The 24,556-nt window shown below is 48.7% G+C and overlaps 11 protein-coding genes across 11 annotated transcripts; 6 read left to right on the top strand and 5 right to left on the bottom strand.

Moving 5' to 3' along the window:
- Positions 1-41: 41 nt before the first annotated feature.
- Positions 42-2,164, top strand: EI90DRAFT_3176960 (uncharacterized protein; the record flags this gene model as incomplete). The annotated part of the gene is made up of 8 exons (XM_039066348.1): positions 42-98; positions 159-169; positions 234-358; positions 420-880; positions 931-957; positions 1,017-1,147; positions 1,204-1,417; positions 1,477-2,164. 8 exons carry the CDS (start codon positions 42-44, stop codon positions 1,753-1,755), a joined length of 1,305 nt encoding a protein of 434 aa, XP_038918493.1. The 3' UTR covers positions 1,756-2,164.
- EI90DRAFT_3176952 (casein kinase II regulatory subunit-domain-containing protein) lies at positions 1,553-3,217 on the bottom strand (the record flags this gene model as incomplete). Its single annotated transcript, XM_039066347.1, is given in 5 exon segments — positions 1,553-2,386; positions 2,404-2,566; positions 2,624-2,798; positions 2,867-2,976; positions 3,037-3,217. Coding segments are annotated over 5 exon segments (993 nt in total), but the record flags the coding sequence as incomplete, so codon positions are not given.
- A 968-nt stretch (positions 3,218-4,185) lies between these two features.
- On the bottom strand, positions 4,186-7,000 carry EI90DRAFT_3120953 (uncharacterized protein; the record flags this gene model as incomplete). Its single annotated transcript, XM_039063349.1, has 7 exons — positions 4,186-4,214; positions 4,271-4,903; positions 4,957-5,034; positions 5,088-5,177; positions 5,232-5,615; positions 5,668-5,884; positions 5,942-7,000. 7 exons carry the CDS (start codon positions 6,998-7,000, stop codon positions 4,186-4,188), a joined length of 2,490 nt encoding a protein of 829 aa, XP_038918491.1.
- An 821-nt stretch (positions 7,001-7,821) lies between these two features.
- EI90DRAFT_2834824 (TspO/MBR-like protein) lies at positions 7,822-8,634 on the top strand (the record flags this gene model as incomplete). The annotated part of the gene is made up of 7 exons (XM_039053645.1): positions 7,822-7,960; positions 8,031-8,092; positions 8,159-8,180; positions 8,234-8,286; positions 8,345-8,401; positions 8,455-8,500; positions 8,561-8,634. Coding segments are annotated over 7 exons (453 nt in total), but the record flags the coding sequence as incomplete, so codon positions are not given.
- A 277-nt stretch (positions 8,635-8,911) lies between these two features.
- Positions 8,912-10,971, top strand: EI90DRAFT_3049337 (major facilitator superfamily domain-containing protein). The gene is made up of 10 exons (XM_039059687.1): positions 8,912-9,142; positions 9,214-9,252; positions 9,306-9,345; positions 9,403-9,468; positions 9,520-9,621; positions 9,642-9,814; positions 9,867-10,023; positions 10,082-10,598; positions 10,661-10,808; positions 10,874-10,971. The coding sequence occupies exons 1-10, from the start codon at positions 9,111-9,113 to the stop codon at positions 10,911-10,913; spliced, it is 1,314 nt and encodes a 437-aa protein (XP_038918489.1). The 5' UTR covers positions 8,912-9,110; the 3' UTR covers positions 10,914-10,971.
- A 702-nt stretch (positions 10,972-11,673) lies between these two features.
- Positions 11,674-12,954, bottom strand: EI90DRAFT_3049332 (CrcB-like protein-domain-containing protein). The gene is made up of 4 exons (XM_039059686.1): positions 12,749-12,954; positions 12,651-12,682; positions 12,495-12,592; positions 11,674-12,436 (listed from the first exon to the last, which is right to left on the bottom strand). The coding sequence occupies exons 1-4, from the start codon at positions 12,889-12,891 to the stop codon at positions 11,822-11,824; spliced, it is 888 nt and encodes a 295-aa protein (XP_038918488.1). The 5' UTR covers positions 12,892-12,954; the 3' UTR covers positions 11,674-11,821.
- Positions 12,955-14,034: 1,080 nt separating this feature from the next.
- Positions 14,035-14,823, top strand: EI90DRAFT_3049326 (ribosomal protein L36e). Its single transcript, XM_039059685.1, has 4 exons — positions 14,035-14,063; positions 14,130-14,299; positions 14,365-14,397; positions 14,476-14,823. The coding sequence occupies exons 1-4, from the start codon at positions 14,051-14,053 to the stop codon at positions 14,551-14,553; spliced, it is 294 nt and encodes a 97-aa protein (XP_038918487.1). The 5' UTR covers positions 14,035-14,050; the 3' UTR covers positions 14,554-14,823.
- Positions 14,824-14,928: 105 nt separating this feature from the next.
- EI90DRAFT_3280162 (uncharacterized protein) lies at positions 14,929-16,938 on the top strand. The gene is made up of 7 exons (XM_039066740.1): positions 14,929-15,011; positions 15,077-15,720; positions 15,776-15,968; positions 16,026-16,114; positions 16,178-16,342; positions 16,400-16,514; positions 16,576-16,938. The coding sequence occupies exons 1-7, from the start codon at positions 14,954-14,956 to the stop codon at positions 16,647-16,649; spliced, it is 1,338 nt and encodes a 445-aa protein (XP_038918486.1). The 5' UTR covers positions 14,929-14,953; the 3' UTR covers positions 16,650-16,938.
- Positions 16,850-17,397, top strand: EI90DRAFT_3049321 (uncharacterized protein; the record flags this gene model as incomplete). Its single annotated transcript, XM_039059684.1, has 2 exons — positions 16,850-16,908; positions 17,038-17,397. A coding segment is annotated over exon 2 (209 nt), but the record flags the coding sequence as incomplete, so codon positions are not given.
- A 2,002-nt stretch (positions 17,398-19,399) lies between these two features.
- Positions 19,400-20,406, bottom strand: EI90DRAFT_394816 (uncharacterized protein). Its single transcript, XM_039067568.1, has 4 exons — positions 20,017-20,406; positions 19,898-19,955; positions 19,759-19,839; positions 19,400-19,706 (listed from the first exon to the last, which is right to left on the bottom strand). Exons 1-4 carry the CDS (start codon positions 20,208-20,210, stop codon positions 19,431-19,433), a joined length of 609 nt encoding a protein of 202 aa, XP_038918484.1. The 5' UTR covers positions 20,211-20,406; the 3' UTR covers positions 19,400-19,430.
- A 2,284-nt stretch (positions 20,407-22,690) lies between these two features.
- Positions 22,691-24,544, bottom strand: EI90DRAFT_3049316 (uncharacterized protein). The gene is given in 6 exon segments (XM_039059683.1): positions 22,691-22,756; positions 22,772-23,320; positions 23,371-23,586; positions 23,625-23,769; positions 23,824-23,956; positions 24,022-24,544. The coding sequence occupies 5 exon segments, from the start codon at positions 24,221-24,223 to the stop codon at positions 22,877-22,879; spliced, it is 1,140 nt and encodes a 379-aa protein (XP_038918483.1). The 5' UTR covers positions 24,224-24,544; the 3' UTR covers positions 22,691-22,756; positions 22,772-22,876.
- Between the last annotated feature and the right edge of the window lie 12 nt (positions 24,545-24,556).

Raw genomic sequence — 24,556 nt, 5'->3', positions numbered from 1 at the left:
GCGCAACAGCACGTAGTGGGGAACTCTTCCCACGTCACAATATGGCCTCGATTGACAATCGTCCAGTGATCCTGGGTTATTACCGTTACTCAGATATCGTAAGTAATGAGCCCTATGGTCGAACTACCTCCCGATCGCATGTCCTTCAATTATCATAGATGTTTGAGTGGTAAGCCCCAGGTTATCCAAATTGTGATGAAGGGTAGGGTGTGAATGCTTGATATGGCATCCAGGCGTGAGGTTCTCACCGATCCGCACCAAAGAAGTGCTCTCAATGGTTTCCTTGCGCCCACGAGTTTGGTTCATCCCGATCATCCCCTTCGACAAGAAGGCCATGATGGTCTCGAGCTTTGGAATGGTGAGTGGATCTTGCGCGGCTTACATACCTCTGATCGTTGATCCTGTTTCAAATATACCAGGAATTCTCACCAATGGGGAGTCTCGTCTCCTATTCTCCTCTGCCCAAGTCGAATATGCTCGATATTACTTGAAAGCTGCTGGTCTCATCAATGTCCTTGTGCCCCTCCCATCGTCCCAATACCTTCTCACTACTTCACATCTCAAAAACGTATCCCCAGTGTACTTCACTGACCCTCAAGTCCTGAAGAAGGCGCTCGCAAATATCCAAAAGCTCAATAACCGACTAAAGGGGATCACAGGAGACATCAAGCTCGAAGCTCTTAGGATCAAGTTTGAAAGAGCGAGGACTCTGTGGTCAGCGAAGAAGGGTGTCTGGTGTGCGGTCGACTTCGAATCTTGGGAGATGAAACATGACGACATTACGGAGTTCGGCTACAGTATGTACAGATGGGAAGATGGGAAACTCGTGGGGCCAGAGGAAGGACACTGGACTGTCAAAGAAATGAACTCCACTCGCAACGTAAGTGTCGACATTCTTTTTTTTTTACCATTTAAACTCGTTCGTCACAGTTCAAATATGTTCCTGACAATCGAAATGTTCGTGATTCATCCAACTTCGATAACTAGTCCTTATGCTGGCTGCTTCGTTTCGACAGAATTATCAATTCGGCACATCAATCGAAAAGCCACGCAAAGTCTTTGGTGAAGACTTGCGCACTTTCATTGCTGGCCTCAAGAGATACGGGCCCGTTTATCTTAGCTTCCACGATGCCCCCAACGATATCCAGTGAGGAACCGTCTACTCCTCTGGGGCGAAACTTCTAGTTGACATGCTGATGTTAGATACATGAAACAATTCAAGGTCCCTGAAGCCGAGGAGGCGACCAATCTGATCCCAGAGACCAATCCTGACTCGGGGATTTTCATTATCGACACTGCAGATCTCTTCGCGGCGTTGGAAGGCCGCAGCAATGAGAGACGAGGACTTGAGCGAATGTGCAGACTCCTCAAAATGTACGATACTTACTACATGCACAATGCGGGAAACGATGCGCACGTGAGTACAGCTTCCAACCTTCAGACTTTGTGGTTACAATAAGATGAATTTCCGGATAGTGGACGCTTCTAGCTCTGAAGGATATGATTGCTGGTGACCCCTTAGACACACAGCGCGAAAAGCGGTGGCCGTCACAGATGGAACTCAGCAAAACTGGCGCAAAGACTGCTACAGTGGCGCATCACCCATGGGAACTTGATCCAGAATATGACGATATGGAAGGAATCTTCGAGCCCTTCCAGGGTGTCCCAGAGTCACCAGAAGAGGAAGCTCTACCACCCATCAAGAATGCATACACTGGACGGCCAAAGCCGCCACCTAAGCCGCATTCGCAGTGAACATCGAGAACGAGACGTAGATTGATGGTGACATCTTGTAATTTTTGAAAAATGCCTTTGCTCTCATTTTTGTACCTGATGTTTTGTTGTATAAAGTAACTTGCGCATGAATGAAAAGTTCGCCGTGTTTGAAGGGGACGTGCGGGACGCGTGAATTAAGGGGACATTGAAATAAGAATAGAGCAACAAACAGTCCAACTCCGGAATAATGCACAACAGTGATGGGAGGAGAATGGCATCCTGGAGGGCCATTGAATAAAAATCCAATTAAATGCGCTTCGCTGTTTTACGCCCTCCTATCGGCCGTGGAGGAGGTGGAGGGGCAGCTTCCTCTTCCTCTTCCTCCTCTTCTTCGATACCATCTTCTTCTAGATCATCATCGAAATTTTCTAACTTCCCTCTCCCCCCCTCATCGAGATTGTCTTCATCATCCAGATCATGTGGATCCATTTCATCTTCATCTAACGTTTTCCACTGCCCGCGCCAGTCCACGAGATCAAGTTCTTCGGCAGTCTCAGGTCGCATGCGCAACCACTGCATCCGAGGACCACTGCGCGCCCTGTCACTCACACGAAAGCCAAATAGCGATGGGACATAAACTGACAATGTGGCCGCTTCTTGCCCCCGTGCGCTATGGCGTTTTCGAACGATTCATCTTCATTTGATCCGTTCCGCTCATCATTGGAGGATCGAGGGGAATCGCGGACAGTGGATGGTTGTCCATTGGCGCGTGGTGGGCAGTATGATGCGGGGGCGAGTTCACGGTATGTTTGGAAAAGTAGGGGAGCGAAAGTTGAGCCGAAGAAGGCGCCTGTAACGAGGCGATGTCAGACTACATGTCAAAGAAGGCGCCGAAATAGCCCCCTACCATCAACGCCTTGGTAACGGCTGCTTGGGGGGGTATAGATGTCATTGCAGTTAGGGCAGTACAATTTTACGGTGTCCAACCCAGGAAGGTCATAACGTCCACAAGGGGCAACGTGAGTGGAATTGCAGAACACGCGAGGGCATATCCCAAAATGTCCAGCTTCGTATTTTTCCACCTTGATCGTGGAGGATCGTTGTCCTGTTACCACCCCGCCTTCCCGTAACATGAAGGTAGCATACATACCATGGCTTGTAAACCTGGTCTTGTGAGAATATATCGCTGGTGGACAAGACCATAGAGCAATTCTGCTGATGACTCTACTATGGAAACATCCGGTATCTTCAGTGCATCCTCTAATATACAACTTGTTAGTCTTGGAGAGCTCGCGGCGGGGCCGCCGGTGAATGCTCTACCTGGTTCAACATCAAGGACCATCTCCATCGCCTCCTTCCAAAACGGGACCAAAGCGTTCAAGCCCGTAAGATTGAAATCGTCCTCGATGAAATCTTCTGTGACCTCGCAGAAGTATTCATGCCCCGGTAATGAGCAGAACCAAGTGATCCATGTCAATGATGATGTCGGAGTCGATGATGCTGGAGATACAGGAAAAGTTTGCGTTGTGAGTGGCACGTCATAGGCTCCATGATAGTATGAGAGGGAAAAAAGATACTGTCCGCACGAGTCAATCGTGACATGCAGGCGGTGCGAGGTCTCAACGTGTTTGCGCGAAGAGTAGTATTAAAACTGGGCGCACAGTGATAGCCCAACTTGGGCGATGCTTAATATGAAGATGATACGCACCATATCCCTGCTCTTCTGCTGCTTCATCTACCATAACATCATCCTCGTCTCCAGGAAGACCCGCGATCTCTTCCTCCTCAGCGACCTGTTTTGGCTGGTTTGTTCCATACTGTGCGCGACTCATTGCAGTCACCTCAAAAAATCACCCACACAGTTTTTAGCGTCGGACGTCAACGTCGCCCTCAGCGAGATGAGTGTAAGCGAGCGAAACGCTCGAGTCGAACCGGGAAATACCGACTAAATTGTAATGAGCTGAAAGAGGCTATGAACAACTTGAGCCCGACGAAATTGGCAAAGCTATTCGAAAGTTGAACTAAATGCAAGATAACAAGATGAGGTGGTCGATAGCGAGTGGTAATGGCAGAAAAAAAGAAGCCCCCAGAAACTTGACCACAAATAATCCGACCGCAAGATCAGGACATAAGATGGCGGGTCATTCATCTTTGGATTATCGGCTGCATAAGCATGGAGAACATGGAGAAGGGTGAAATGCGTTGTGTCAGCAATATTAGTATCATCGTCGGTAGGTTTATACTTGAACGGGGACCTAGGTGGGAGGAAAATAAGTCAGCAATCCCAACGCGAACCTACCGTTTCATTCATTGAGGAGAAAATGCTAGTGAAAGAATAAGTTAGGCTTGCACAAGGGTGGCACCAGACTCAGTGTGGATCGACCGATTGAAAAGGCTGGTGTAAGGGATGGTGGCAGAGTGACGGGACCCCACCGCTTGGCAGAGGAAAGTTACTGGTACCCGGCAGACCTACTCCACCCGAATACGTTTGCGTTCAACTACGAAACAGTCGAAGTCAGCTAAAAATTGTGTTGAATCCACAAGTGAGTAGTACCTTGATGTGGAATCTGGCTATTCGCTGCATCAACGTCCTCATCGTCAACACGGGAGTCGAAGCTTCGCTTGGAACTCGACAGCGACATCGAGCGTCCAAGGGGAACTTTTATTGTGTCATTGGACGTTGATATGACAACAGACTCCAAAGACGTGTCCCCTTCGTGCTCATCCAGCTCGGATGCCACAGGTGGCACGTCATGAACTTCTCCGGATGGGACAACTGAGTTGTCATTAGTTACGATGCCATATTCATCTTGCCCATCCTCGCCATATTCATTCACAGCCTGCGGGAGGGCAAGGAAATGCGTCTCCTCTGCTCCGTCTTCGTACTGTGCGCCGTCATCTTGATAATCTTCATCAGGGTACTCATCATAACCTTCTTCGCCCTCCGCGTACTCTTCTGGCTGTTCGGACCAACCTTCAGGGTATCTTTCAGACTTAGCTTCACCGGGTTCTGACTCTTCCAGGCCCCCTTCTTGAGGTGGCGAGGTGGTTCGGGGCGAGTGGGACTGCGGCGAAGCGGGGTCAGCCTCTTCCCGATCTGTCTCATGAATTCCCGGCGACGCGCGCCTCGACGAAACCATGGTATGTGACGATGCTACTTCCGCCGGAGAGGCTTCAGGATGTTCGTCTGGATTATATCATAAATACCAAGAACCACACTTCAATCAACAGGAACCAAACCTTCGTGGGCCAGATCAGGAACATCAGCAGCAGGATTCACATCTTGAGTTTGGGCATCCGCCCCTTCGTCGGCCTCATCTGAATCATGCTGTTAGACTAGGGAAGAAACAATAGATAGAAGCGAAGCGTACCTGGTGGATGTGACGACGGATCATGCGTCTCCTCATATTCTTGGGTATCATATTCCTGTACTTCCTCAGCGTAGGTCTCTTCTTGTGTTTCTGCAGCAATTGTATATCAGAATGAGAAAAGGGGAGAAGTGGTGCAGGACCTACCTTCTTGTTCGCCTTCCTCTCTGTGTGTAGTTCCTTGACGTGACTCGCTCAGCACTGCTTTTGTGTGATCAGGGTTATAGTCATCCGTAGAACTTGAGTTATGGCCTTCCTCCTCATATTTAGAGGGAAGTGTTCCGGTCTCACCATCCCTATGGCCATCGAACTGCTCGAGAGGAGAGCCGCGTTCAACCTCTTCAACCTTAACCGCGTCAGGATCCAATTTACTGGTATTGGCTTGCTCAAGTAGCTTAGCTTCTTGTGAGGCTTGATCGTCTTCTCCAGTGGGCTCGGATAAATGAGATTCTGGTTTTTCGTCCGTTTCTTCCTCTGCGGCAAGCAGAGCCGCTGTCACTTCGTCGGGTATTGCCACGACTTCTCGATGATCTACCAACAGGTGGATCAATACAAGCCATAAGGAAGCAATATGATCACGAACCTTCATCATCCTCCTTTTCTTGCTCGCCCTGCCCCTGTTCTTCATGGTCACTTTCTTCTTTGACCACTTTAGCCATCTCGTTGACGATGGCATTATACCGCATGATGAACCTAGACCCGATCTGGTCCAATCGAACAATGAGGGGGCCGTCGATCTCACATCCAAGTTGTAAAGAGTAAAGGTCGTTCAAAGAGATTTCCCTGGAGTACACATTATCCTAAGGATATGCGTAAGCAATCCATCGCTCGCGTAAGAATAGCAAGGTAGCTCTCACCTCTGTTATAGTCAAGTCCAAAGCCTCCGACGTAAGAGAAAGTTCGCCGTGGGGCATAAGTTCCAATTCCACAGACATAGTACGCAGAAGATTGAAGATGTGCTCAATTGGCTCAGCAAAAAGATGTTTGTATTCATGGTGCAAGACGGGCGGAGTCTCGCCTCCTCCTGAGTCATCAAGCTGTTGGGAGACAGAAAACAGGTAGAACGAGGGCAGAGTAGATGATGTAAGTGCCTTCACCAGCACTGAGGGGATGTTCTCTATCGGTTCTGTCTCAGGAATAGCATGTTCATCATAAGGTTCAGGAACCGCTCCGGCAACGGATGGTGCATCCTCGCGCTGGGTGGCTTCTGGATTCGCATCCGTTGCCTCATTGTCAGCTTCTTCGTTTTCGCCAGGTTGGGAAGGATTCTCAGAATCACGGTCATCTTGGTCATCCGAATGGGAGTGGCTTAGATCTTCTGCAGATACGGCTGGGGGAGTGGCGGGGAGTTCAATATTCGGTGACACGGGGCGAGACGAGTCAGGTACTCCGACAACAGTGGGTTCGCTGGCAGGTCCAACGTGCGAAGCCTGTTCTTCAATGGGATCTTGATTCTCTTCAGCAGGTGGCGTAATATGAGCAGCATTAGTCAGGACTTGGGCGGGGTTCACGGACGGATCGACTGATAGATGTAGCGATACTAAGGGAACATTCGGGTCGCCCTGAGCATCCGGATTGATATTCGGTGCTGATGAGATGGCCACTGGGGGATGGGATTCTTCTGCAACTGTATGGGATACCGTGCGTCCTTCAGGAGAAGAGATAGGGACATCCGAGTTCATGGCCTCGTCTGGGAGAGATGTGATAGGGGCCTCCATGGCCTCCGCGGCCTCATCCATCATATCATAATCAATAATTTCAGTTCCAAATGCAACCATCTCGACCTCAACGGGATGAGAGGGAGGATATTGCACAGAGTCATCCATTTTATGCTCAACAAAGGAGGTCTCGTACCAGAGGACGTCCTCCTGAGCCATATCCATATCCAAAAACGCATCTACCATAGGTTCCTCCATGGCTGTCGCCTAAGTAGTAGAAGAGCAGATGTGAGTAGGCTTTGCCTGAAAGGTGGCCGTTGTGTCGTCGGGGGGAGATGAAAAGCGTCACGAGCAAGATTCGGTGATATCCGAAATAGGAAGCCGTGATCCGTGGAGGCGTCCGTTTGAATTTGATGCTGGGCAGGAGTCCAGCCTCTATGTCATCGCCAGGGCTGCATTGGAAGCACACATCGAGACCCTCCGGCCCAGATTCTCGCTCAGCAGGCAAAATCAAAATCATTGAATTTTCTGTTATGACCCGTTACTTGCTCATCCCGCGGGCCCATGGTGAAGGGTTGTTCCTTAGCTAGTGCAAGTCGGCCCGACTCAAAGCTCTACTAATATGGATGAACTTTAATTGAATCAGACAAACTCCTGAGAGAGGATTTGTCTCAGCTGTCCACTAGTTGGAGTTCTCGTTTCCTGCGCTCCCTGCAGAATCTCAGAGGGCTATATATCTTACTTTTCCATCACATAGAACCGGGGAGTTCGTGTAGATAACTGACGACGACTAATTTGTCAAAATCACATCTGTATAATCGGTCGCCGTCTCCACACAGTGGAGTCTGCAAAGCCAAGTCATTACACTTGGGCACAGCGAGGCCTGGCTGTTGGCGTTGATAACCCTCGCACTTACCTACATAACCACAATTACACGAATGATCGATCGTCGGTCGATCCAGCACAATCTGATGTCGTCACTAGTAATGTGGCTGCGGTTCGTTGCGTTTATAACTGTAACTCGCACTCATTGGTCCCATCTCCAACGCATGGACTCCTTTAGCTTGCCTCCCATTTTACTGAAGCTCCCGCTTGGACTTCTTAGCGGTTACCCAACTCGTAGGGTGGTAAAGAGCAGGTGGTATGACAGATTGAAGGCCCCATGGGGAAGGCTGCCAAAACAGGTTTTCCCTATCATTTGGCCAATTTTGTACATGTGTTGAGTCCCACTTTTATTCCTTCCATCAAGGCGGGCTAGGGACATTCCCTGACGCTCGTACCCGCTTAGCCATGGGATATGCTTCTCATCTGGCTGCTATCACCCTAAACGACGATCAATCGAAAAGGTGTGTGCATTTTCTTCGATAGATAACTTTTCCGCCCCATTTGGCACGTCAAATCAGGGGTTTGGGACAGGATTGCCTCAAGCTTTATTATGGTGAGACCGCTCGAAGCAAACCCGACTCTTTTAACACGCGATCCGTTGCGCAGCGCAATTGGCACTTAATTTGGCCTGGACACCTTTATTTTTCGTGTATAAAAAGGTACTTGGCAACAAGCTACCACGTATCTCGACAATTAGTGACCGATTTGGCTTCATAGAAGGGATGCGCGCTGCTTGACCTCTTTGCGTTGCTAGGCACCACTTGCAAACTTACGGTGAGTAGTTTCCGAGTGCAAATGGCTTGGCATAAAGAGACTAAACATAAAAGGCTGAGCTGGCACGCATCACCAACGGAAAATCAACATGGTTTTTGGGTTTGTTCTTTCCTCAAGCAGCTAGTCTGAACGTACTGAGGCATTAATTGATGCTTCCAGCCCCTTACTGCGCGTGGCTCACGTATGCTACATACTTGAACGCAGGATACTGGTGGCTGAACAGGGGTACAAGGATATAAATCCCATGAGATTTGTCTACATATATATACCAGTCTTACGACGTCTGGCGGTTCTGGCGAAGCACCGGACAAGTCGAAAGTGTACCGTCAAGTGCATCATTCACCTGCAAAATCCATCATCTGGCTGCACAGGCACGGCGGCACGACAAGTCCAAACGTCAAATGCCGCTGCTTTGTTGACGCTTGTTAGAGGTTCCTGCAATTTTGTGTATTACGAATTTTTATCCAAAATACAGTACTAGCTTGCGAGGCTTTTGTACCCATCTCTTGGGTTGTGCATTCGTTCCCTGGCGATCGGTTGCTAACCACCGGGCGATCTCACGGATTGTGCCATGATTTTTTCAGCGCGGGATTCACCTTGGTTTCTTCTTCCATAGGATATCTAATGTCCCTTTTCGAACCGCTTGTCCTGCCAGTAAGACTTCCGTTCCCACCCACAAAAAACAGGTAGCTGCTGGACGTGAAGCCCAATGTCGTCTCCATTTCCCACACCTCTACCAAAGTGAGTTTCCCTCATAAATCCAGCTTGTTGGAACTTGAAATTTAGCATCTTGTCGCCGATAACGCAATTAGGCGACAAGTTGCCGTCTTATGGTTTCTTCAATTATCAGAGTATGTGCTTCATAGTTCCATGGTACATTAGCCTTGACTGACTTTCCCTTCAGGCCCGTGGCAAATTCGGTTATTTATCCATTCGTGAATGAGGTGATTTATTCATTGAAGCTAGATCTTCATCATCAGCCGTTAATCGTGTCTCCGCAGCTCGTAAAGTCACTTCCAATTACTGGAGGGGATCCCAAGAGAGTCGGCTACTACGTGGGGATAATTGTATGAAGTTATTCTCGTAAACTCTACAGGGTTTGATAACCTTGCTATCAGGAATCAAGCTTCTTCTTCGTCGAATGCCTGTGTGTCCTGCACTGGGGACGACTCTCGGATATTGTTGGCCGGAAACCCGTTATTCTTGTTGGTCTTTGTGGAGTGGTGATCTCGATCACAAGTTTTGGCTTCTCCAAGCCTTCGCAATGCTCGTCTTCAGCCGATGTCTCGCTGGCCTGACGAACGGGAATATTGGAGTTATCAAGAGCGCTATCGGAGAGATTTCGGACTCCACGAACGTTGCGCTTGCTTTCAAATACATGCCTCTTTGTTGGCCGCTTGGGGAAACAATAGGGTGATTGCTAACATCTCCTCGGTATTGAACAACAGGCTAATCTCCTTTCCAGCCCCCTTATCGGAGGGTATCTGTCGAATCCAGCCAACAGATACCCAGGTACGTTTGACACTGCTTTTTGGCTCGCAAATCCGTATCTGTTGCCTTGCATCGTGGCTGCTATATTCCCTGCCATCGGTGCGGTTATAACAGCCATGTTTTTCCAGGAGGTGCGCCTTGCGATCATTCGATGTGCACATGATATTAATCAATAAGTGTCCGCATCAGACGCATCCCAATCCGCACACAATCAAGGCATTGTACCGCAGCCGCAGAGCTGTGTCCGATCCTGAATCCCGTCCGTTACTCCCCCACTCCGAGTCGTTCCATGTCCATCAATCATTTCGTTCCGTCTTTACTCCGCGGGTGCTTATTACGGTCGTGAATTATTGCATGCTTGCCCTTGTCAATATCGGTTATTCCGTCTTGCAACCTCTTTTCCTCTCCACGCCGATTGAGCTTGGTGGTCTTGGTCTGGGCCCGGACGCTATTGGGAAGATTCTTGGTGCTCAGGGTATAGGTTCTGCACTGGTATTGCTGTTACTGTCATCGAAGCTTCAAGGCAAGTTTGGAGTGAAGAGGACGTTTTCACTGGCCATGGTATCCTTTCTTATCAACTTCGCGTGCTTCCCTGTGATCAATTCTGTCGCAAGATTAGCACAGGAACAGCCTGAGGTACGATGGATGGTATGGGCTGTTGTTGCGCTTCAGATTACTTGTTTCACGGTGGTGACTATTGCATATGGTGAGTTTCTCCAATCGTTCCCCCTTATTCCGGTGGCTTACAATTGTGTCGCCCACACAAAGGTTGTATATTTGTCATGATCACGAATGCCGCGCCATCGAAATCGCTTCTAGGATGCACAAATGGATTAGCTCAAACGGCTGCTTCACTGATGCGCGCAATCGGCCCAGCTGGTGCGACGGCGCTTTTTGCCGTTTCCGTTGACAAAACGTCCTTGGCGGACGGCTTGTTTACGCTGTTTTGATGGCTTTCGCGTTCATGTCAGTGGGTCTTAGTCTACTATTGGAGGATGGCCCAGTCAGTATCCACAGATGAGGTAGCAATGTGTCCTTGTCTCTATTCGGCGCCATAGAGCTAAAAGCCCACTGCTCCGATGCATGTGTTACACTACGGGGAGCCTTTTACCCACCCATTGGAGAACATGTGCTAGTTGTACAAAAATTGCAGTGTTCATAGCTTGTGAAATGGATAATCCCCCAAGAAAGATTACGATGTGAGCATTGGCTGGGCTGTCCAGATTCCAGCTTCTCGGACTGAACGTAGATACTTCGTCAATGCGTCCGCTGAAAGTGAGTGATCTTGATTGTGACCGTGATGACACTTTGGCCACGGCATGCATATCGCTACAGACAGAACATGAAGTTCCTCGGGATTGTATTTCCCACTGAAGACAAGTTGGGACACGGGCCGAGGGGGGACCGCTTAATAAGCTATAAGGTGTCACGGATGGCCACGTTGTCGAGCTCGTTCGGCCACAAGAAAATCCCCGATTCAATTCACGTTCTCAAGCATTCCCGAGCTTAATGAATCCGGAAACTGGGCGCTGTGTAAATGATGGCACGAAATGAAGTTCCATTATTCCACCCAGGCGATACAGTGTCATCACCGTTCCTATTGTCGCACGCCATGACACACAGTGTTCTTCGACACAGCCATTCATATTCTCCATATAACGGCTCCAATCATGTGTCTGGCCACCACTACGTTGGCTTTCACACTTCGTCCAGCCGGGAGATCAAGGCGGTTTGACCCTCCGCCGAGGACAATTGGGAATACCATTACGGTGGCAAGCGGACGAGATTCAGATTCCTCAGGTGTGCAATTCCGACTAGGAGCTCGAGAATCAAAAGCGGACACACCCGTCGCATTGATCTTAGCCTGAAATAGCCCGAACGTTCTCCTTGGATTGACATGGATTTACATGCAAGATGAGACGGAGGAGACTACTCGTACGAGCACATGCTGCTTTCCTTGGTGACACCGCTCCACCGGGGAACGCCTGCGATAAGAACAAGGGATATTTGCGCAACTATGAGACTAGCTGCTGCATACACCCAGGCCTTCCTCTTTAACGCTCTCACCTCAACTGCAAAGGTGCTCACGGTGCTCAAGCACCCGCAGTAACCGTCACTCAAACCCTTCAGGATTTCGCAGGAGACATGCGAGATTAAGGGATTGTCACGATGTTGAAGAGTATGAAAGGCGCCAATGAGAGCCGTGGCGAATATGTTTGCGGCAAACGTTCCTAGCGGGAATGAGGGTATCCGGGGATTAAGTGTTACCGAAAGGATATACCGGGTGAGGGTTCCTGGAAAAGCAAAGAGCAAGGCAGAAGTCGCTTGAGGTCGGAAGGCGTGTGATAAGATAAAGTAGAGTGGGATCGTTAAGATGTAGGACACTATTGATAGAGCGGATATAATGTATTGGATCAATGGGCTAAGGGGCGTGATCTTGACAGGGAGGAAAGGAAGAACCAATTTCGCGAGATGGAGACCAAGTGCAAGGGAGGAAAGTGATACCGAAAAGGTAACGAAGAGATGGGATAATCCGTCGACAGCCTAAGGATAGAACATAATTGGAGAGATTCGGAGCCAGACAAGGTAAGTCAAACCCTACATCATAAAGCCAGATTCGTCGAGCCCCAGAAGCATTCGAGAAGGCCAAGAACATATCTAAGTTCCAAGATGAGAACGTTGTCAATGACCCGCAAAAACCTAACAGGGGGGATCGTTCCTGTTCATCTTGGTGGACAGACACGAGATATTAACCAACCAGTTGTGATAGCAGTGTACAACGATGGGGAACTATGAAACACAATAATCTGAGCATCATTCATTCGTAACTGTGTATCTATCGATGCGTGCACGTACAATTGGGTTATCGGTTCGCGAAGACCAACTGCGAATCCCATGACCAGGCAGCCGGTGGCTTGCACCCAAGCCAGTGGGAAGACGCTTTGTCCTTCGTAGGAAGTCAAGGCGTCGAGACCTAGCCTTGCAAGTGTGCCAAGCATTGATGAAAGCGCGAGAATGCACAATATAGCTGGCGAGAAGGGATATAACTTTGGTGGTACTGTTGCCGTTTGCGGCGATGGCGCATCTGGTGTGTTCGCCTCATGTACTTGAACATTTGCCGTTAACTCATGCCCTGCTACCTTGCGCTTCTGCGTGTCCATCCGAAGTGTCGATCGAGGCGATTATTCGTTGAGTTCTCACGCCTACAAGGCTCACTCGGTCAGAGCATCAAATGAGTTCTTCCTTGTAGGAGGTCCTCCAACCAGAGTCCTTTTGACCCATATGCCTTACCCACAATCACACGCCATTCTTGATGTAAAATGTTTCTCTCTATATACCATCATACATAAGTTCAGAAACCCCAGCTGAACGCGATTGTAGTAATGACTCCTACAACGATAATATCACACCCTGCCTTAGAATTCACATCCCTGCTCAGATGGTCCTATGTCTAGCATGCCATCGTACAGTACCAGTAAGTGCCTTCCAACCATCTGGAGCAGCGTGTACTATAATCCATCTTCATAGACTTTATAACGACCAACGACACACGGTTACATTTAATGAATGCCAACTGATATCCTTGGGGCCAGTCCAGGAGAATTATTGGGCATGCATGAGCGTAACTTTGAGTCTACTATGGAATGAGTTGTCTGCCGGTTTGCAGCAACTTCTGGGCACCATATCAAGGAGGTTTGGCCCATTTGATTCACAAGCAAGTCCTGAGCGAAGTCCAGAGGATTCCATTTCCAGCTCCGCTAATCCACAGTATGGACCTACGCCACTACGACAGACACTGGCGAGCCATTTGTAGTCATGTATGGATGATGCGCTAACGCTACCGGAAGCCGAGCCAGCCATCTGCGAAACAATCCACGATGTTCCTAACTTAAACTCATGTTCTAATGATGAGAACCTTTGAAACGGCCGACGACGCCTCTGACCTCAATTTGTGTCCCAACAATAAGGATTTGGGGGACATCTCCGCGTATCTTGACGATAAGCAGCAACGATGAGAATCCTCATGAGACAGTCTACGATTTTAGACTCATCTCTCGTGATGGTGACTCGGCGCAAAATGGAGCTGTATAGTTCTGACGGCATCTCCCGTGATTCAACTCTCATTTCTTCCGAACTCCAAGTCTCAACATCTCGACAATGGTCCGCACAAGTCAGTGCACATTCCGAGTAATAAGTATGGTCTTTGGCTGATGATGATAATCCATCTGTCATGTAGATCTTATCGTCGGGGTTAACAAAGGGCATGCCACCACCCCCATCCCGAAGAAGTCAAAGCCTGCCAGGAGTCGTTCCGAGAGGGCTAAACTTGTTAACTCTATTACCCGCGAAGTTTGTGGATTCTCTCCTTATGAACGTCGTGTGATGGAGTTGTTGCGAATCAGCAAGGTCAGCAGAACGGCAATGTGGTGCGAAAAATTCGCCAATACCAATCACTCTTTGCTGTTTTATAGGATAAGAAGGCGAAAAAGCTGGCAAAGAAGAGGGTATGTCTCCAGCTCTGTTGAATGTTCCACCTGTTCGCCGTTAACACAACTGACACTCTAATACATGGATTCTGATAGCTCGGGACGCTCGCTCGTGCCAAGAGAAAACTTGACGAACTTTCCAACATCATTACCGAGGCTCGTCGTACGCATTAAAACGCGAGTAAGGGCGGATTTTACGTTGTATTCATTGAATCCTTCCCATTTCACCGATTCCAATGACTTTGCACCCCATTCGTCCCTCCTCATGCCTCTCCCTCGCATTCGGTGTCCCCACGGAGCACAATAGTAGCCTGTCCTTATGTACTTTGCATGCTATGCTATGCCTCACCAATGAACTTGCTATATCAAGCGCTCGCAACTAATTAGTTCTGCGGTTAAGGATGTGATTACCGAATGGAGACATTCCCCAAGCATCCTCTATGACACAGAATCGGGATTTCTACCTATCCTCCTGGGCTGGAGGTTGAGCCTGAAATTGGGCAAGATGCTTGATTCCGGAAATTTCCTTCCCAGGCAAATCGCGCTTGGCATCTGCCCGCTGCTAGTTGCCTGCATGAGTTTCCTTGATCTGGACATACGGCCAGGGCAAGGTGTAGGGATCTTCGAGTTAGGTACACTGTTCGTTTCAATTTGGTCGCGTATCCCAGAGCCTGATTCGCAGTCGCAACCTTTACAGGGGCCTCTTTATGGACCGTCCTCGATCTCTTGCGAGAGGATAGGACACGCTACCCACATGTCGACGTGAAGTTTGACACCACGCAGCCTGCCATATCTCCCATATTGCTTCATTTGAGGCCGCATATTGATTTGTTGTTCTCGCCGCGCGCCCAGCGCCTGCATACGATCTCAATTCGTCGCCTTCGACACCTTCCCAACAGCTCTTCTCCAGCAAACCTAACACTCAGATATTCTCCTCATGGACGTTCCGAAAGCCCTGTAAATCGTGCGGATTCACCGGGTGGTGGTGGATCACACGAATCCTTGATATTATCCTCACCAACCACAGTCCTTCGTAAATCGGGCGTGAACAAAATATTTGGTCCAACATATCAAGGCGACACACTTTCCTTCCCCGGTATCTGGTTCTCATTTGACGAGGATGGTGGCTCACCACTACCATACTCTCATCTACACCATCCCTCTTCACCTCCCTTAGGTGCTATGTCAACGACACCTCCTTCTGGAAAAGGGTCTGTAGATAGAAACGCCGAGGTGAAACGAGTCGCCGTTTGCCAGAGAGTAAAGGACGCGTACGATGCCCTTGGTGAAGTTTTGGAATGTCCGTCCATGGAAGGGGAGGTACGCACTGTCATAGCTGAGGTGAGCCGCGGTGGTTTTGCGCCTCCATGCCAGAGCATTAACATTTCTATGATAGCCACGGAAAGGGGTGGCACTTTACTTCCATAGCATTTCTCAGGATCCACCTCCGTCCGTCCATATTCGAATTGGACACACAACCTCAGAAGACCTCATATGCGATCTTGGGTCACCGTTACGCGTTTTCTACAAGGAGGATGACAGGATGACAATCCATTCCGGTAAAGGGCTACAAGAGCCTGATGAAGCATGTGTGTCGAACCAACCCTATCACCTGCACAGTCCCTAACGCCTTGGTAAATTTGCAGATTTCTACAACTATTTCCAGTATGGGATGGATGTTCTGTTGTCAGGGACATCTCATAAAGTGCGCAAGATCATATTGCACTCAAATCTTGTATGTATAAGCCCTTCTCACTCGAATGCGGGTGCATTGTACCGAACATGCTTGGACATCTAGCCTGGCTCATTCCTGTTTCAACGCTATAAACGATGTCCCTGGGAAATACATGTCAATGGTTCAGATCCAGACAGAGGTATGTCGTACTTTCCCCAACGTTGTCGGAAAAAGCAATGGCAAAACAATTATGTTTCAGCGCCAAACATAGCACGGTTAGGGTCCCGGGTAAGCATCAGCTCGATGATCTGCTCCAGCACTTATGTATACACATCACTTGTTTAGATAGACACTGTGGGGCCATTGCTACAAACCTCTAGCCATCAAGAACCCCCATCGATGGTGCTTGATCGAGCAGCGGATGTCCCTAACGGTCCGACACTTCCAAGCGGGCTCACGAGTTGAGTTGTGTGCTTGCAAAATCTTGGTATTCCCCCCATCCTAATTGCCAGATTGAACAGAATTACTAGGCTTCGACGGTGTCGTGATGGAAGTAACTGACTTAGGGGACATCCTAAGTGTTATGCTTTTTTGATAAAGTATCGAAGGATGATGGCTGTCATTGCGCTCAAGTGCCTTTGGACGCACCACGAGCGTCAGATACATCACCTTGACTCTCATCAACCGGTATTCATGGCAGTCACACGACAGGGTGCACTCTGACGAATACATTACAGCACCGTGAGCTTCGGAAATGGTGGGCTGCTATGAAACGCGTAAATAGCTGACGAGGACGGTAATCAATATCACTCGTATTAAGTAATTGTATATGGGTTTACAATTTAATGTATACGCTACAAAAACACCACGATGTTGGACATTCCACGAACGGGCCACACCGTAACGTCGCACGTTATAGTGGGATAAGTCAATTTAGGAGTAGTGTCAGGAGGTAGTTGAGGACTATGAAGCAGCACACTTACATAGAGTTTATATTGTGGGCCCGAGTTAGGAACGTAAGTCCATGGCATTGATCGTGACGAGAGTGGTTTGCAGAGAATTAAAACCAGAATGCGCTTTCAATGCTTGGAAGAGACCTCTGCTCTCAGATACCTTCCAGGCACCAGCCCAACTGTATCTCCAGTTTGTTTATCTCCGCCATCCGCAAGCTCTGTCGACCCCAATTTCTCCGATCCCTTCAGGGTTCCACTGCAAAGGCTGCCTACCACAGCGAAACGGATACTCTCTGGGTCGACTTCAACACCATGTGACCGGGGTGAATGATGAGATAACGATCGGAATAGGCGGCGTGGACTGGATGTACTGCTTGGTGATGGAGAGGCGGAGGTGGTGCGCCGCAGAAGATGGATGAGCTTGCCCTTGAGCTGCCGAACCGTACCATCGGGAGACCACGCTGCAATAAAGAACAAATTATTTTTGGTGTCCACATGATTTCGTAAGGATCAGACGTACGAAAGAGAGCGCGATGGATAGTATTTCCATGGTGAGTCAGCAGAGCGAGCAAGATGGGTGCGTGCGACTTGATGAGGTACACACGATGCAAAAATGGATTGCTGCTCGGCTGTGGTGGTGGGCACTTCCCATTTAATGGAGTTGACCCGGATCCACTGGGAGAAGTTGGAAAATCAGATGCGGGTTTGAGTAGAGGGGAGGGTAGGATCAAGTAAGGGTCAGTTGTGGGAGGAGTCGCAGCACAATGGTTCCTGGCTCAGGGCGTATTGTCTGCGAAACGAGTTCTGGTGTATCTGTCCAACTTCGCAGTGTATTTACATTTGTACGACCGAGAAGACCTGACCGATGCCGGGAAGGGTCAGAATGATCATTTAGAAGAGAAGCGGAGTGGGGGGACACACCGGCCTGACCGATCAACACGCCACTTTCGGTGACTTCAGGTATGAAATGAACCTCGACTTCTCCAGGAAGATCACTGGCGTCTCCACTCAATTGAGCGGTCCCCACCGGTAAAGAAGGACTTAACAAGACTTCATCAGGAGGATAATCGGACAAGAGCTTTGGTTGGGGTTTGGGCGTAGCCTGCGCCGCCCGAGTCACTTGAGCGGGGCAACCCTCAGCATCAGACCGAATTTCCGAGCCGTACTCTGCTCTTATGCTCAGATCTGAAGAAGGTGGGCGATAAAAAGACTTTTTATGTGGGTCGCCACCTGCGAAACACGAGCTCGTCGTGCTGCTAGGTGTTGCAGAAGAAACTACGGAAGCAGTGCTCCAGCTACGGGACTTCCTACTAACCCTAAAACATTCCCCCAGTACGTCCTGCAAAGATCATGTGCCGAAAGCAAAAATAGTTCAAAAATAGAAAATCTACAAAACCCCCTGAGATGAGCGCAAAAGGAAATATACACGTGATCAGGGCCGAACAAAAAATGATGGTCCATTGCCTACATGTGACGTTATTATGTAATAATTATTCATTTCACGTCGTCCCCTCCCTGTCATTCCCCAACCCAACCCAATGACAAAACCAAGATTATTAATTACCATCACAACGCTTGTGTATTGTAGAACATGCTCGGCATCGGGTTTGTTTAGTGTAGTTAGTGTAGCATTGCTTATCGCTATTATATATACATTGAAGTCATCCTTGTAACTCTGGCAAAAAAAACCCCACCAAGAATGAATCGAACCCACACAAGCAGAGGGGTCTATAAACAGCGCTATAACCCACTAGACCAAGTAGACCTCACATGTACTCGGCCTTAAAAGTAATATATAAAGGGTTAATTTTAGCCACGGATCCGGGGTTGATCACGAAGTCAAAAGCAGCTGCCCAATGTACACATTGATCACCCCTTTTGGAAGTTTTCATCTTAAAAGTTTTCTAAGGGAGAAACAAAAAAAAGAAAAGAGACAGTATCACATAGGATTTGAACCAGAACCCTCTAAACACAGAATTGAAGAGAAGACGGCGATAGCCGCTAAGCCAAACCACCATCACTGGAAACCTCAAACCAATTCATCTATATGAATAGTTATTCCGGCCTCAGCAATCTTCATCCACTATTTTCTTCTTACTGTATGCAACTTTCTTTTCCCTTCCCTTAAATGCCCCAAGGCGCCCGGGCACCTGCCCGTGCGTCTTCACGCTTGCATCCTATTCATTTCCTTCATGTCGCAATGTTGTAATTGGCGGATTCAAAAAATATCATCATTTTCATATTCGTCAAACACGTGATTTTTTGCAGGATGTACTGGGGGAATGTTTTAGGTTTGCTGGACTTCCTTTTCCAATTCACGGTGGAACCCTCGCGTATAGAACGGGCCTCTGGATTCAGTGACACAGGAGTTATTGCGCTTGGAGGCTGCGGTATAAGTTCGGGAATGCTCGATGCAGGCAGGCTTATTTCTTGGGGCCCGACGTCCCCTTCGGTGTCAACCGTCGACAGCTGAACGAACAAAATGTACATGACGAGAAATTTATCAAGAGGCTGGATTGACTTGCACTCAGCTTCTTCGCGAGTTTCTTCAGCAAATACTGCTGGGCTTTGAGTTGACGAACGATATCTCCGTTCACCGATTTCAATCTTGAAAGTTCTTCCTCATTTTGTTTGCTAACAGCCACTTGAGCTCGATTGTGGGCCGCTTGATTGTTCCCGACATCGATGAGTTCTCTTAGCTATTGAGAATGATAAATGAGCATACAGAAACATCACGGGATGCCTCCTTACGTTGAAAAGGGAAATCAGGTCAGATATACGACGGTGGCATCCTTCTAAAATAACATTGTCTCCATCCGATTGAAGATACGCCTAGAAAGGCTCGTGTAGGTTGGTGCAGAAGTCCAACCAGCGAAACCATAAGTATTACCTGCATCCAGCTTCGAGTCCCAACTTGAACAATGACGATAGCTATATGCTCAAAGGCTCTAAACCCAGAAGGCAATAAAGTCGGCTCTGGTGAAATACGCACACTCCACGAACGCTTACTCTTGTAACCTCTCAATTCTGTCTCGGTCGTAAATATCTTCACCCCTTTGGTCCACAACTTGCTGAAGCATCGCTACGAGTGACTCGCACCTCTCAACAAGCTTGTGACATCTATCCCTGTTTGTCTTGACCAGGTAATAAGCATTTAGGACTAGCTGAATAGAGCTGCCTGCAACAGAAACCAGACTACTCATCGTATAGTTAGACGGCCTTCTGGTTGGGAAGAAAGGAGGCAGAAGTCGCAGCGCCGTGAACTAGGGGTAGCTCGAATTGAATGGCAATCTCCTTTCTTTCGATGGCCATTAGCAATAGGTGTCAACCTGAACGGCTGAGTCCCCGTCGCAAGCTAGTGCCTCACGGCACCCTTATGCACTGTTCTCCAACACCACCCGCAGTAGCTATGGAATCCAACATCGATGCAGTATCTCTTGCTCCTCGAGTCCCTCCCAATCCTAGCCTGAGTCCCAAGCTACCCCTCACTCCGGGAGCTGATAGCTCCTTACAAAACCGGCCCGGTTCATCTACCAGCTGCGTCCAGGAAGACCCGTCTATACTTCTCAATACTGTACTGGCCCCCTCGAAATGAGATGAGAATGTGTTCTCGAAGATCTATCTCACGCGTGTCAAGTCCCATTGAAACTTTCCTATCCTTGACCTTGCCCCAGTATGATCAGTCCAAACTTGTTGACATCGAGAGGGAGCTTCGCTCTCTGACGAGATTAACCCTGTCATTGGTCTCGTCTCTCTCCCCTCTTAAAGGATTCTGAGAAAAGGGGAAAGGAAAAGGAAAAGGAAAAGAACTATCGGAAAAAGTGGCTTATCAACCATTTTTCGAGAGGTCGCTAAGCCCACCCCGATCCGAGGCGAGGCCATGGCTGTTCAGGAGGGGAACCGCGCCCCTGATGGTCAAAGAGCCAATGCAACTCAACCAGATGGATTCTTGTAACTAGGGAACACTGGCACAACCCGCTGCTCTTCTCGCCTTGTTATCAACGTTCCCATCGGCTGAGACCCTGCCTGGGCTTCCCATTCCTCAAGCAATCGCATCGCGAACTGTGAATTCAGAACAACCTAATTTACACTGCAGTGCGCGGTAGCGAAAGCATAGTTAGAGATTGCGCTGGAGGATGTATTTTTCCTACACAGTTATATTTGAGAGAAGTTGCATGCAGAAGAAAAGTCACTTTATCGCTATCGACCCGACATTTAGGCCGAACTTGCGCCCAACCTGTTTCTCAACGTCGTAACTTGGCCAATGAAATACACAATGGTTAGACGACCATTGGAAGGTCCCATGTCATCAGCCATGATACCAACGTTCTCTACCGTTCATATGGGGACTGATACACTCAATCTCCAATGAAAGGAAATGCGGTCGAAGACGCTGTCGCCTATGTATCATGTATGAAATGAGTTACCGAAAAGAATTTCTGCATTTGCATGCTGTCTTTTGCTTGTTGCATACTTTGCAGACATTACATACTTTGCACGCTTCACACACTGTGGCAACTTCCCATAGTTCCCACACTTTCCATTTTCAATAACAAATAAATTGCTTCCGATCCAAGTCACATGTGGGTTCAATACAGAAAGTCACATGCTACAGAGTGTGGCTATTCCGCGAAATGAGATGAGTTCTCAGCTTCAGCTGACAGATGGGACCCTCGGATTTCGGACAATGTGACCTGTGCTCAACACTGAAACACAAGTCCAATCACCTTTTCCGGAATTTGTAGTATGGCTGTGCTCCATCACTATCTGGCTATTAATTTCTTCAAATCTCCCCAACCCAGAAAAAAATTAGTTAACCCCACCCAACATTAACCTGGGAACTATGGGAAGTTGCCACAGTGTGTGAAGCGTGCAAAGTATGTAATGTCTGCAAAGTATGCAACAAGCAAAAGACAACATGCAAATGCAGAAATTCTTTTCGGTAACTCATTTCATAATCATGTCAGGCTCTTTGCTCATCGCCCCGACGCAGTGGACGGACCTCACATTATTGGCGATTGACGCTACTACGGTAGAGAACGTCGGTATCATGGCTGATGACATGGAACCTTCCAGTGGTCGTAGTTTTAAAGTGAGCAGTGTCGACTTTGCTTTTGCCTTCTGCAATTTCTCTCAAATATGACTGTGCATAGGGCAATTGAGTCGTGGGGGAAAAGGGGTAGGGCTCGCTACGGAGTATGGCCGACCAATGAGGGAGATGAATTGAAGGCAACGATCGAAAGTTTGGCAGGTAATCGGCGTGTCGCGTAATTACGTAAGTTTCTGACGACGAAATTACGTATTTCACTTTTTTCTCACGTACTGCTGCTGCCATGAAGTAGGCAGGACTCCAGCCTCTATAACTTCGTAACATTAGATAGACCACGATGATGGCAATCTGACTTTCTGACTTGTTACCCTGCAGTTGCATGACTACGCAACAGTATTCGTGCGGCTACCCTTGATGTATTCTACAACGAGTAAACGGACGGGATGCGTCGCGTCGGTGTTGTCGCGTCATCCTGTTTGTGACCCACGTTGCCTAACGTCAGTATCACCATATCCCTCCCACTGTTTTCCGCCCCATTCTACTTTGGTTATTTGGCCACTTATGAACTCTTCTAGTCCACTGGCTTGTTCTCCAGCACTTCCCATAGCATTGCAGTGAATAGCGTGAGTGAATCCTTGAAATCGCATACCAAATGCACATTGTAAATTCTGCTGCCTGATGATAGGTACATCAAGTTCTTGGTGCGATGCGTAAGGTGTCTTGCACCCGGGTGCAGGTCTCACGCGAACACTCTAGCACGATACAAAACAAGCCACATATAAGTTTTGTTCCGCATCGTTAGAAATGCAGCCCCGATTCTCATTTTAGCTCAGGCTGGCGACCCCTTATGGCCTCCCTTGCCGCCTTCGCCCAATCTGGAACCTCCCCATCGGCCCAGTTTGGGAGCGGTCTCTCCTCGCCACTCTTCGTCCTCGAGCTCCCCGCCAATGACTTGGCCTCCTTATTAGGTGGTGCATCGCAGAGGCTTCCAACAACACCTGCAATGGCCCGAATCCGTTCCATTTCGGAAGCAAACTCGGGCACGATATCATTACGGCTCTGAGATGTTCCAGTGCGAATACTGTATCGGCTTCCGAATATGATATGCCGGCCGATGCGTGTAGGGTCGACAGGGTAGAGGTCTGGGTGTTGACTTGGAGACGGGGACCATGAAGAAGAGGACGGAGAGAGGAAGAATTGAGCAATAATGACCTCTTTAACGAAGCGACTTTCTGGATTGTTAAATGTGACAAAATTCATTGCCTTAAAAAACACCATCAAATAATAGCCTAGATAGAGCAGAGACCACGAACATTGAAATCTTCTTGAACACACTCTGATGGCATTATCGCATACCCATTTCTCCACCCTCCATCTCCCGCTGAGGCAAATTGAAGTTGTCTCGATTGCAATGTCCAAAGGACTTGCAATGCCCCCCATTCTTCATCTAGGTGACCATCTTCAGCTTCCTCAAAGGATGATCCGACATGCCTGGTCCGAATAACCCTGTGCTCTTCTCCCCCATCCCGCTCTCAATATGTCCGTCCCTGAGGAGGAGCGGGCGGACGATGTTAGGGCCACCAAATCCGGTATCGACGAGGTAGAGCGAACTAGAGCTGTCAAGGTGAGTGGGTAGTGAGACTATGAGAGCCATGTGGTTCGGCTCTCTCATCTGGTCATTTTGTATGTAAACGCGGGCGGCGCATGGAAAGCTATGGAGAGTGTGTTCGATCTCGTGCTTGAGCAGAAAAAAATGATAGACTAACGTGTTATATCCCAGGGCACGAAGGATATGAAGTAGCACTGTGCCGTGTTGCATGCAATAACCCCCCTTCCCCAGGGATACGAACCGATGGAATGCACCTTTCGGAGACACGTCCACGGCATGTTGTGACTCATCTAGCGATTCCCGCGGAAGTATTTAGATGAATTCACGGGCAACTCGGTTCTCTGGCGGGACATACAGTGAATGGAGGTGTTCTCAAACGGGATGCTAGTTAGATGATAGAGCATGATTCGACTCAGAGTTCCAAGCGTAGGCTCTGGAAGGGGAGAGTCGGGAGAGAATGGGCTCCCATCTGTCACTTGGAAGGAAATCCGGAGAAGGTACTGCTTTACTTCATCTGGGGAGTATTCCGATCGCTGCGATTTTATTCTCAGAGGCATCCCTTAAGGCTCAGGATCGAGTTTGGTAGGCGAGGCGATCACGATTAGAAGCCAAGGGCAGTTAGTGGCAGTGCGCTTGTTGTAACCGTTGAACCAGAGACGATGGGACGCCACATATAGGCCGCGGGGACCCAGACAACAAGACAGAGAGCAACAGCAGCGATGTGAAGCTCGACAACTAACCGGGCGACGAAAAACCCAGGGATCCCACAGGCCCAATTACATCGACCAGGACGCCCTATCATGTGCGCGACCGGCAGTAACGATAATATTATTATTGTTACTAACAAGCCAGGTAGTCTGTTACAACGGTCAGAGCCTACCAGCACGTGA

Source organism: Cantharellus anzutake (assembly GCF_015039405.1).
Source record: "Cantharellus anzutake strain C23 chromosome Unknown EI90scaffold_14, whole genome shotgun sequence".
Lineage (NCBI taxonomy): Eukaryota > Fungi > Basidiomycota > Agaricomycetes > Cantharellales > Hydnaceae > Cantharellus > Cantharellus anzutake.
This window is presented reverse-complemented; position numbering and strand designations above follow the sequence as displayed.

Bases quoted from the DNA above. Each gene is read 5' to 3' on its own strand.
- EI90DRAFT_3049337 (XM_039059687.1), top strand. From the start codon at position 9,111: ATGTCGTCTCCATTTCCCACACCTCTACCAAA. The intron at 9,346-9,402 runs GTGATTTATTCA...GTGTCTCCGCAG, and splicing joins TTTATCCATTCGTGAATGAG to CTCGTAAAGTCACTTCCAAT. The intron at 10,599-10,660 runs GTGAGTTTCTCC...GCCCACACAAAG, and splicing joins GGTGGTGACTATTGCATATG to GTTGTATATTTGTCATGATC.
- EI90DRAFT_394816 (XM_039067568.1), bottom strand. From the start codon at position 20,210: ATGAGTAGTCTGGTTTCTGTTGCAGGCAGCTCTATTCAGCTAGTCCTA. The intron at 19,956-20,016 runs GTAAGCGTTCGT...TTCTGGGTTTAG, and splicing joins AGAATTGAGAGGTTACAAGA to AGCCTTTGAGCATATAGCTA. The intron at 19,707-19,758 runs GTAAGGAGGCAT...CATTCTCAATAG, and splicing joins ACCTGATTTCCCTTTTCAAC to CTAAGAGAACTCATCGATGT.
- EI90DRAFT_3049326 (XM_039059685.1), top strand. The intron at 14,300-14,364 runs GTCAGCAGAACG...GCTGTTTTATAG, and splicing joins AGTTGTTGCGAATCAGCAAG to GATAAGAAGGCGAAAAAGCT. The intron at 14,398-14,475 runs GTATGTCTCCAG...GGATTCTGATAG, and splicing joins AAAAGCTGGCAAAGAAGAGG to CTCGGGACGCTCGCTCGTGC.
- EI90DRAFT_3049332 (XM_039059686.1), bottom strand. From the start codon at position 12,891: ATGCTTGGCACACTTGCAAGGCTAGGTCTCGACGCCTTGACTTCCTAC. The intron at 12,683-12,748 runs GTACGTGCACGC...TGTGTTTCATAG, and splicing joins CGCGAACCGATAACCCAATT to TTCCCCATCGTTGTACACTG. The intron at 12,593-12,650 runs GTTGGTTAATAT...CCCCCCTGTTAG, and splicing joins GTACACTGCTATCACAACTG to GTTTTTGCGGGTCATTGACA.
- EI90DRAFT_3049316 (XM_039059683.1), bottom strand. From the start codon at position 24,223: ATGCCTCTGAGAATAAAATCGCAGCGATCGGAATACTCCCCAGATGAA. The intron at 23,957-24,021 runs GTATGTCCCGCC...GGGAATCGCTAG, and splicing joins TGAGAACACCTCCATTCACT to ATGAGTCACAACATGCCGTG. The intron at 23,587-23,624 runs GTCCGCCCGCTC...ACATATTGAGAG, and splicing joins GATTTGGTGGCCCTAACATC to CGGGATGGGGGAGAAGAGCA.
- EI90DRAFT_3280162 (XM_039066740.1), top strand. From the start codon at position 14,954: ATGAGTTTCCTTGATCTGGACATACGGCCAGGGCAAGGTGTAGGGATC. The intron at 16,343-16,399 runs GTAAGCATCAGC...TCACTTGTTTAG, and splicing joins TAGCACGGTTAGGGTCCCGG to ATAGACACTGTGGGGCCATT. The intron at 16,515-16,575 runs GTTGAGTTGTGT...CAGATTGAACAG, and splicing joins ACTTCCAAGCGGGCTCACGA to AATTACTAGGCTTCGACGGT.